Here is an 11366-nt window from a genome sequence, read left to right as displayed (position 1 = left end):
TGCCCGTCTCCATGGATCTGCAGGTGGTAGCTGTTCCTGGCCGTGGCCGTGTACAGGTGGGTCAGGCCGCCCCAGCTGGAGCCCAGCAGCGGGGAGCTGTTGGGATAGGCTTGGACCACACAGCTCAGGGTGCAGACCCAGAGCCCCAGGCGGGCCCCCAGCATCGCAGCTTTCTGAGTGATCGGTGCTGAGTCTGAAACCCGACCCTGCCTCCCTGACTCTGCCAGCTTCTTTCTCTTCTTCCTTGCTGGTTTCTGGCCTGAGGCTCCTCAGCTGCATTCCCTCCTTTTTTCCCCTCAGACTTTTAAAGGGTAGCAGTGTGACATCAAACAGGAAAAACTCCGGCGTCCACATCCTCTGTGTTGTAATCAGCCCATTTGAAGAGAATACAGGGATCTCTGAGGCTCACGGAAGGCACGTCGGTTCCAGACACACACACACACACACACACACACACATAAACACACACACCCCTCAATTTCAAGCCAACGCTCCCAAAAGTGAATGATGTGTGGGCAAAAGTTATCTACGACTCTGGGCTGTCTGCTGACCTGCCCCACTTCCACCAGGAAATGTGAAGGCAGCCAGCAGTTCTGAAAAAATCCAGCTTCAGCCATGCAGTCGACAGACGCCTGTGCAATTAATCTCCCATCAAGTCCACTCATTTTGCTTCTCTCCCAAACGAGTGTTTTGAATTCCAATCAGGAGCTGTGCATCCAGAATGTTCTCTGTGCACAGTGCTAGGTGGGTGTCTGGAGGGATGCAGAAGTAACCCAGGTCAGCATCAGGCCGTGGCATCCTCCAAGACTCCATCCTCGTGAAGATTTGGGAGCCAGAGCCTGAGGCACCCAAAGCCAAAGTTGCCGCCTTGGGAAGGATTCGAGATGGGAAGGAAGAATAAAGACCCAAAGTCACTTCTCCTTTATGAAATGCTGAGGTTCGATTGCTTGGTTCCCCTGATGAGGACTGCCCAGAGCCACTCCACCAGTATAGTGGTCTCCCCGGCAGTGTGGAGTTGAATTCAGAGAGCTCGTGAAGATGGGACGTCTGTTGGCCATGCCCAGGGAGCAATGCCCAGGAGGGTCCCTGGAGCAGAGCTGCAGGCCAGGGGTCCCCACAGTTAAGCAGTGTCCCAGTCCTTAGGGGTCCTGGGTCCTGGGACTGGATGCTTCCTCTGATTGGAGGAGAGAGATGTGATGCCTGCCCCAGCTAACACAGGAGGCAGAGAAGAGTCAGGAACTATTATACAAGGCATCACGGGGTGTGAGGTCACACAGATGCAGGCACAGAAAGCGGGTGTTTGTTATTCTGCACGTATACATGTTTTCATAGTTTATAAAAGCATTTTTCACATGTATTTGCTCATCTGATCTCATGGCCACCCTGTGAGGTAGACACACCAGGCATTAACAATATTTTAACTTTATATATGAAGAAAGGGAGCTCTTGGGGTTTATATGTCTGGAGTCACAAATCAGATGAGCAGGAGAGCAGGGACAGCATCTTAGTTTCCCCAGGCCGCTGGCCCCATAATAATCCTGGTTACACATGGCACTTACAGAGAGCTTACTAAGTGCTTTACATATAACTCATTTATTCTTCATAGTAACTCTCTGGGGGAGGAACTGTTACCTCCTCTGTGTAGATGAGGAGGCTGGTGCAGACAGTTTAAATAACACGCAGCTTATACCGGGAGTGGTCGAGTTTGAAGCTGCATATCCTGAGCCCACCACGGGTTGGGGCTGAAGTCACGAGGGCAGGAGAGGAAAGACCAGGAGCAGAGGTGCACAGTGCTCCTCACCTGGACCCAGGATGTGTCTCTAAGACAGGGTGCTGATGCCCCAGGTTAGAGAGAAGATTTAGGACAGTTCAGTGCTATATGTGGGGCTTCCCTGGTGGCTCAGGTGGTAAAGAATCCTCCTGGCAGTGCAGGAGACCTGGGTTCCATCCCTGGGTCGGGCAGATCGCCTGGAGGAGGAAAGGGCAACCCACTCCAATATTCTTGCCTGGGAAATCCATGGACAGAGGAGCCTGGTGGGCTACAGTCCATGGGGTCACAAACAGTCAGACACGACTGAGCGACTAAACCACCACCACGGATGCTATGTGTCAGACAGCCTTCTTTAGGAACAGTCACAGAATGGTCCATGCAAAGAACCCCATGCCTCAGCGAACTGAAGAAACAGCTTTGAGGATTGAAGTGCAAGTCATTCAGGAGCACCTGTGTTTGGTAGCACTGTGAAGCCGGCTGCAGGTACTGAGAGCCTTCCCTGTGCCAGAGCGGGCAGGGGAGGAGTTACAGAATACAATGCAAACTTGTCTTCAAGGGACCCACGATGTGATCCTGTGATTTGTTCCCTACAAGTTGCCTCCTGAGAAGGACTGGATGGCCAGGATGGGCGGGGCTTACGAGGGCATCTGGAGGAGGGACAGATCTCTGGGTGGATGCAGTGGTCAAGGAGGACTTGAGGGCAAGAGAGGCTTGAGGGAGACTCACAGGGTGGATGGGGAGGGGTGTCCCAGCCCCCGCCAAGGCACAGTGGGATGCAGGGCAGGTGTCTTGGGAGGAGGATGTGGGCATTGGCTCTAGTCCCAGACTGGTTGGAAGGCAAACCTCCCTGGCCCCTTCCCTTGGGGGGAGGTGGTCTCAGGGTGGGTCAGGGTTTTCTCTGCTTTGTGGGACTGTGAAGCCCCTGTCTGCAGAGGAAGGTCTCTGCTCCCTACCTGTACATCTTCACGGTGTATCATTTCAACAGTGGTTTCCCCCGCCATCTTGCTCATCCAGTCCCTGGAGTCAGGGAAATCAATGCCTAAGCCTCCAGGAGGGATGGCCTTCCTGAAAACATCACCCTGTATGTTGTTCTGCTGACAGTTAAAGTGCATTTCCTAATATCCAATCAGATTCTCTCTTCCCCAATGCATCCACTCAATCCTCACATAAGTGTTTATAGGAACCCTATCTTATAGCCAGTGCTTTGTAGGAAGTCTTTAGGGAAGCCTAAGAATGAAAAAGGACAGTCCTGTTCTTCAAGGAGCTGATGACATGCGGGGCAGGAGACGCCTAGCTTCTCTCTGGCTCTTCCCAACCTACAATCTGCGTCTACACCCAGCATCCCACTTGATGCTCTGACAGTCCTGTGAGACAGGCTGTCAGGTCACTTCAAGAACTTTATATCTCAAAACTACGATGAAGAACCACCTCACACTGGTCGGAAGAGCCATCATGCAAAAATCTACAAATAATAAATTCTGGAGAAAAAGGAACCCCCCTACACTGTTAGTGGGGATGTAAATTGGTGCAGCCATTATGGAGAGCAACATGGAAGTTCCTCAAAAAACTAAAAATAAAATTGCCGTATGATCTAGCAATCCCACTCCTGGGCATATATGTGGAGAAAACTATAATTTGAAAAGATACACGAACCCTATGTTCCTAGCAACACTATTTACAATAGTCAAGACGTGGAAGCAACTTAAATGTCCATCAACAGATGAATGGATAAAGAAGATGTGGTACATATATGTACAATGGAATACGACTCAGTCATAAAAAAAGTGAAATAATGCCATTTGTGGCAGCATGGATGGACCTAGAGATTATCATACTAAGTGGAGTAAATCGGACAAAGACAAATATCACAGGGTATCACTTCTATGTGGACTCTCACATATGACGCAAATGGATTTATTTACAAAACGGAAACAGACCCACAGACATAGAGAGGAGACTTGTGGTTGCCGAGGTGGAGGCAGGTTGGGAAGGGATGGACTGGGAGTTTGGGATTAACAAGTGCATGTATATATATATAAACCACGTATATTAACATATAAGCGTATGTATAACTGAACCACTTTGCTGTACTCCAGACACTACGCACAGTGTAAATCCACTGTAGTTCAATGAAATACACTTAAAAAGCTCATCACCGCTCAGTCAAGAATCAATACCTCCCAAGGTGTCCTCCCAAGTCCCCCCAAGGGCCTTTATTTTGGGAAGGCTACCATGACCAAATCTTCCCTGATAGCTCAGTTGGTAAAGAATCTGCCTGCAATGCAGGAGACCCTGATTCAATTCCTAGGTCAGGAAGATCCCCTGGGGAAGGGTTAGGCTACCCACTCTAGTATTCTTGGGCTCTGCTTGTGGCTCAGCTGGTAAAGAATCTGCCTGCAATGTGGGAGACCTGGATTTGATCCCTGGGTTGGGAAGATCCCTTGCAGAAGGGAAAAGCTACCCACTCCAGTATTCTGGCCTGGAGAATTCCATGGACTGTATAGTCCATGGAGTTACAAAGAGTAGGACATGACTGAGCGACTTTCACTCGCCATGACAAGAAAAACAAGCTGAAATGTCTGCCTTGGGAAGGAGAAATTGAAACATCTCTTTTGGGAGGATAAAGATGGAAGAGGAGGTGAGTGACCCCATGGGAGGTTTTGATACTTGACTGAGAGGTGATGAAGTTCTTAAAGAACTTTCCAAAATAAAGGCCCTTGGGAGGACTTGTCGTCTGCACCTGCTGCTCCTGCCAGTGAACCCCAAGCTTCCAGTGACCTTGTAAATCTGTAATTACTGACACTGACGGGTCGGCAATGGCTGTGGATGAGAAGGATAGGCATCTGGGTGTTATTTACTTGACTTTTGGAAAAATAAGCTTTGACTTTCAAATGCATACCATTTAACTTTGCCACCTACTGCAGAGCTTGAAGGGCTTCCCTGGTGGCTCAGCTGGTTAAAGAATCTGCCTGCCAGGTTCAGTCCCTGGGTCGGGAAGATCCCCTTGGAGAAGGAAACAGCTACTCACTCCAGTATTCTTGCCTAGGAAATCCCATGGACAGAGGAGCCTGGCGAGCTACATACAGTCCATGGGGTTGCAAAAGAGTGGGATACGACTTATTGACTAAACTGCTACCACTACAGAGCTTGAAAGCTTTTTTGAAAAATAACAATTGTTTAAGTGTGTTTGATGAAAATGATATCTGAGTGCTTGCTCAGCATAGGGGTTTAACATTTTTCAAGAAGGTATACGTCATGCTGGATAGGAATTCTGAAGAGGCTTGCAGGGTATGTCTGTGTGTGAGTGGGGGTGCTCTGCTACTTGCTGACTGAGAGGAAGCTGTCATGAGAATGTGGAAGGAGTGGCTGGGGGCGAGGAGAACCAGGAGACGGAGGACGTCTTAGGAAACAGCATCCCTGGAGGGCAAAGGCTTTAGGGCGGGGCCAGCCCTGCGAGTGCACAGTCATGCCCTGCACCCTGTCGTCTGTGGCTGGTACTTGGGCACCATCTAAGACAGTGAGAGGAGCTGAGCGCTGGGAGGACACCCACAGCCAAGCGCTGGAGCACAGGGGAGCTTTAGGGCTGTAAAACTGTTCTCAGAGAGACTGCAATGGTGGACACAGACCCACATAGAATTCACGACCCAAGGAGCGAACCCTCATGTAAACTCAAGACCTTTGTTAGTCATCACATCTCAATATTGCTTCAATGATTGTGACAAATGCAATACTTAATGCAAGATGCTGGTAGTAGAGGAGATTATGTGCTGGGGGAGGTATATGAAAGCTCTCTGCTCAATTTTGTTGTTAACTTATGTGTGTATGCTCAGTCGAGCAGTTGTGTCCGACTCTTTGGGACCCCATGGACTGTAGCTCACCAGGCTCCTCTGTCCATGGGATTCTCCAGTCAAGAATACTTGAGTGGGTTGCCGTTTCTTCCTCCAGGGGCTGTTTCCGACCCAGGGATCGAATCTGCCTCTCTGATGTCTCCTGCATTGGAAGGCAGATTATTTACTACTGAGCCGTCTGGGAAGTCCACTGTTATAACTGCCCTAAAAAAAGAACGTATATTCCAAAGAATGAGAACAAAACTCAGCCATGGCATTTGCCTGAATGGGGGTCAAAATGGGATCGCCACCTGAAACAATTCATTCCAGGGTCAGAGAAATGGGGTCTGCTGAAACAGCACCCATCTGCCTGCGTTGACTCGTCTCACCTTTCGTGCCTTGAGATAAGACACGTTCAGTCTCTCACCTGCCCTGTCACATGGAGCAGCTTCTCCGTCGCTGTGTAGACTTGTTTTTTTCTAAATCTGTGCCTGCAAACTGCGGAACCGCATCCTCCTCTCTGACCTGTGTTCCCAGCTGTCTGCTGGGGAGGTGGATGTGTGAATGAAATAATCTCTCAAGTCCCTACCGGGTGTCTCAGTCTGGCAGTGTCTCTGGGGTCAGATCCTGTCATGTCATCCATTCCCCTCCTCAATAACTCACTTTATCACTTGCTACACTTGACCTGGTCAGCTGGGAAGTGCCCACCTGCAGATGTAGACAGAGGGTTTATTGTTCTCTGCTGCTGGCCTCATTTTTCCCCTCTTGCCTTGCTTATAATGTTCACACTGGATTAGGGATCAACTCAAGCAAGAAAGATGCCTTCACTCTCTATTGTCTTTTATTTCCTCTCCGATCATTTGGTTTTAAATTACAGATGTTATTTTATTTATTGTACTACTTTATAAAATTGGAGATTTTGGTTTTTGGTGATCAGTCTGTTTAAATGATCTGTTTTTTTCTTAATTCAATTTTGGTGGGCTGTATGTTTCTAGAAACTTGCGCATTCTTTCTAGGCTGTCAAATTTGTTGGTATGTAACTGTTCATAGTGTTCCCTTGTGTTATTTGGTGTTTCTGCAGTATCAGTTGTTATGTCTCCTTTTCCATTTCTTATTTCGCTTATTTGGATTCTCTCTCTCTTCTTGGTGAGTCTGGTCAGAGATTTGCCAGTCTTGTTTATCCTTTCAATGAACCAGCTCTTGGTTTTTTCATTTTTTTAAATTGTTTTTTAAATTTCTATTTCCTCTCTGTCCTTTATCATGTAGTTTTTTAAATTACAAATGCTACAGATGCTGTTAATTTAATATTGAACATCACACAAAGGATTGTGTATTTTTAACATTTAATATTATAGGTCTCTATAATATCAGTCTCAGCCCAACAGATGTGCTCAAGAGGAAATCCAAATATATAGACAGAACCCTCCTGATACATTCTCCAGTGAAATGCAAACGGCTTCTCGAATGTCACAGAACCCATGTTGCTGCTGTCTGGCCTGTGGTGGTCCGCATGAAGCTTATGTTGCAGGACAAAGAGGAGTTAAAGCCTTGCAGACGCCTTCGCTGGGGACCCTGGTCAAGGGCGGGTCACAGAAGAGCCTGACAGCGGAACATAGACTGACCCGAGGCTGCAGCTCACGTCCCCTTTCCTCCACCACCTCCCCCCTTCCTCTTTTCCGCTGACACCCTTCTTACTGGAAGCCCTCTCCTGGCCTCCTCCACGACGGCCGGGGAGAGATAAGACAACACTGCGTGTCCCGGGCTACAGGAGGGATTTCAGAGGGTTCACTTTGGGTGAGAAGAGAGGGGCTGCGCTGGGTCCATTCAGAGCAGAGCCAGAGACTGGGGTCAGGCTTGCTGGGGAAGCGGGGAGAGGTGGGCCTGAGGGTGTGGGGGAGGGAATGGGGGAACACAGCTTGTTTTTGAGATGAGATTTTATTTTGAGATAAGACTTTATATGTTTTTGTATAAAAACAAAAGATTTCATTTATTTTTTAAAATTAATTTTTATCGGAGTCTAATTGCATTCCAACGCTGAGTTAGTTTCTGCTGTGCAGCAAAGTGAATCAGCCGTACGTATACACACATCCCCTCCCTTTGGGATTTCCTTCCCATCTAGGTCGCTCTGAGCTCTGAGTAGAGTTCCCTGGGCTATATGGTAGGTTCTCATTAGTTACCTATTTGATACATGGTATCCAGAGTGTATATGTGTCAGTCCCAGTCAGACAGGGATGACTCCAGAGTGTGTCATCCAGACAGAAGTAAATCAGTAAAAGGAAAAGGGTATAAATGATCTTACTTGCACAAGAGAGACACAGACACAGAGAACAAACATGGAAACCAAGCGGGGAAGGCAGCATGGGATGGACCGGGGTAGCCAGCTTTTGAATAAGGATTCTCAGTATTTGTTGCTGTTGTTGTTCAGTTGCCAAGTCGCGTCCGACTCTTTGCGACCCCGTGGACTGCAGCACACCAGGCTTCCTGTCCACCACTGTCTCCCGGAGTTTGCTCAGACTCAAGTCCATTGAGTCAGTGATGCCATCCAACCGTCTCATTCTCTGCTGCCTGAGGATTCTCAATATAAAGTTTGTCAATTTGTTACCCTGCCCCCCACCAACAAATCTCACTTAAAAAAAAAAAAAGAAGTTTATAATTTGAAGTGGTGCTTTCCTGAGCTCTGTGTCCTGTGAATCCCCAGGGATAGCAGGTGCGCAGGGCATGGCTGGGACCTGGGGGGATGGGTGGTCAGCTTGCAGACAGATGCCACCTTCTATCTGGACCCCCGTGTGAGGAAGATTGGGAAGCCCCATTCCAAGGTCATCACACTTGCTCCAGGTATAAAAACAGCCCTAGGGATAAAGTGCTTTCTCACACCTACTCGGGCCCGAGCCCCTGTGTAAGCCCAAGGAGGAGGCGAGGGCAGTGTCCCAGCAGATTTTCAGCAGTGTCTCCAAGGTGATCCACACTGAAGCCGGGACTGGCCCTCATGCCCTAGGTCTCATGTAATAACAAAAGCTCCACCCCTAACATTTACAAAGGGCTTTCCAAATGGAATAGTCTGACAAAACATCCTCACATCCATTCTCTCTCTCTCTTTTCTTGGCTACTCTGCAGCATATGGATTTCTAGTTCCCTGATCAGGGATTAAACCTGCGGCCCCTGCATTGGAAGCTCAGAGTCTTATCCACTGGACCGCCAGGGAAGCCCCTCTTACATGCATTCTCTTATCTGATCTTCAGAACCACTCCGTGGGAGAGTAGGAATCCCATTTGATGTCTGAAGAAACCGAGGATCAATCTGGGACTTATGCAAGGTTTTATGTTTCCTCTGAGGCACAGCCGGGAGACAGACCCTGGCCTTCTTGCTCTGAATTCAGAGCTCTGCCAAAGATACCCCCTTGCCCCATATCTGGTGTGTGTTCCCATTTTCAGGGACTTTAACCGAGTGGCTGGGGTGGGAACATGGTGGGCAGAGAGCAGTGGCAGGGAGAGCTGGAGGGATCTGGTACCCTGGAATTAGGCTCTGCAGGAGGAACTTGGAATGTTTTCTCTCTTTTAGGTGGGGAAGAGGGATTCCCAGGTGGCACCAGTGGTAAAGAACCTGCCTGCCAATGCAGGAGACATAAGAGACCAGGGTTCCATCCTTGGGTTGGGAAGATCCCCTGAAGAAGGGCATGGCAACCCACCTCAGTATTCTTGTCTGGAGAATACCTGTGGACAGAGGAGCCTGTTGGGCTATAGTCTATGGGGTCACAAAGAGTCAGACATGACTGAGCACACACACACAGGTGGGGAAGAAGGAGAAAGGTCTAGAAGCCTTGGTTATCCTGCTCGCTAAACTTTGCTGGGTTGCTATCTCCTCCTAACCCCTCCTACTCTGCTCTTTTGACCAGAACCAGAGAGAAGACAAGGATGCTTGTCAAGCTGGGATTGTGTCCAGGGAAGAACAATGGGAACTGTGAACTGCAGAGTTGCCTTGTGTGTGTGTGTGTGTGTGTGTGTGTGTGTGTGTGTGCACGGCCTGCCTGATCTGATTGGCACTTGCAGGCTGCCCATCGGAACCCAGCCCGCCCTCGCAGGATGCCTGGGGCTTGTCACGCAGCCCACGTCGGAGAGCAGACATCCTGGTGCCCACTCACCTCCTCGGAGCCTGTGACCCAGGCCAGTCCACCGGGTTTGGGATGCCGCACATCCGGGCCTGTGTTATCTCGGGGTCCTGGGACTCCTTGGCCCCCCTGCCCAGCCTCCTCCCCTCCCGGTGGACACGTAGCCACCGCACACTTCTTGGAGGGCTATTTCTAGCTGGGGGGGCTGGTGATTCAGCCCAGCCTGTCAGGTCAGGTTGTCTGCGTGCTGCAGCTGGGATGGGCGGCCTGACGTGCTTGGGTTCAGCAGAAAGCAGGATGCGGGGGCTTCCGGAGAAAGGCATCCCCCTGGGCTGCTGGAGGTCACAGCTGCTGACACGTGGGGGTGGGGCAGGCAGGATGCTCCTGCCGCACGATGGGGAGGGGTGGGGAGTCCACAGGGCGAGGCGAGAAGCCAGCCACCTGGCACCTCTGTGCTCTGACCCCCTGCCCCGTCTCCCTGCGGGAATCACTTGTCTTCAGTGTGGCTTGGAGTGAGCAGAGATCTGTGGTTGAAGGAAGGTCCTGGGGTTTGACAGTTTGGGCCAGAACCCGAGCTCTGCACCATCAAGCCATTTCCCCACTCTGAGACTTGGTTCTCTCATCTGTCAAAAAAGAGGTTAAACCTACTGCAGGGCACAGGGAATTCTGCTCAATATTATGTAGCAACCTAAATGGGAAAAGCATTTGAAAAAGAATAGATGCATGAGTATGTATAACTGGGCTTCCCAGATGTCTCAGTGGTAAAGAATCCTGCCAAGCAGAAGACACAGATTCCCTCCCTGGATTGGGGATGATCCCCTGGTGTAGGAAATGGCAACCCACTTCAGTATTCTTGCCTGGGAAATCCCATGGATAGAGGAGCCTGCCAGACTACAGTCCATGGGGTCGAAAAGAGCTGGACATGGCTGAGCGACTAAACCACCATCACCATATGCAAGACTGAATCACTTTGCTACACACCTGAAGTTATCACTACACTGTTAATCAACTATATTTCAATATAAAAGGAAAAGTGTTTTTTAAAAAAGAAACCATAATTATACCTGTGTCTTTAGATGGTCAATAAGATTTAATACAATGGGTACACAGTCTCATGGGAAGGGGCCACGTAGCCCTGCTTGGTAGATGGTCAGTTTTTCTTGCCGCTGGTAGTTCCTTTTCCAAACTCCAGCCTCCTACTGTAGATCCAGGTGGGAACCGTCTGACCATTCCCACCTGGATCTTTCCTGCAGTCATAATTCCTCACAAGTGACCTTCAGAGCCGCTGTCATTTCAGAGTTACTGCCGATGCCTGTCACATATTGGAGCTTGTTGTTTTTGTTTGGTTGTTGTTCAGTCTCTAAGTGGTGTCCGACTCTTTACAACCCCATGGACTGTGCAGCACGCCAGGCTCCTCTGTCCTCCGCTATCTCCCGGAGTTTGCTCAAATTCGTGTCCATTGAGCTAGTGATGCCATCCAACCATCTTATCCTCTGTCGCCCCCTTCTCTTCTTGACCTCAGTCTTTCCCAGCATCAGGGTCTTCTCCAGTGAGTCAGCTCTTCACATCAGGTGGCCAAAGTATTGGAGCTTTAGCTTCAGCATCAGTCCTTCCAATGAATATTCAGCGTTGATTTCCTTTAGGATTGACTGTTTTGCCCTTG

General features: G+C 49.4%; 1 protein-coding gene across 1 annotated transcript in view; it reads right to left on the bottom strand.

Moving 5' to 3' along the window:
* The window catches only part of FGF23 (fibroblast growth factor 23), an 8601-nt gene extending 8437 nt beyond the window's left edge, over positions 1 to 164 (bottom strand). Inside the window, exon 1 of the mRNA XM_010845206.1 lies at positions 4 to 164. Within this exon, the coding sequence (XP_010843508.1) occupies positions 4 to 164 (161 nt within the window). The remainder of the gene's footprint in view (positions 1 to 3) is intronic.
* Between the last annotated feature and the right edge of the window lie 11202 nt (positions 165 to 11366).

Source organism: Bison bison, unplaced genomic scaffold (genome assembly GCF_000754665.1).
Source record: "Bison bison bison isolate TAMUID 2011002044 unplaced genomic scaffold, Bison_UMD1.0 scf7180017864213, whole genome shotgun sequence".
NCBI classification, from domain to species: domain Eukaryota; kingdom Metazoa; phylum Chordata; class Mammalia; order Artiodactyla; family Bovidae; genus Bison; species Bison bison.
The sequence above is the reverse complement of the archived record's forward strand: the minus strand, read 5'-3'. Positions and strand labels throughout refer to the sequence as shown.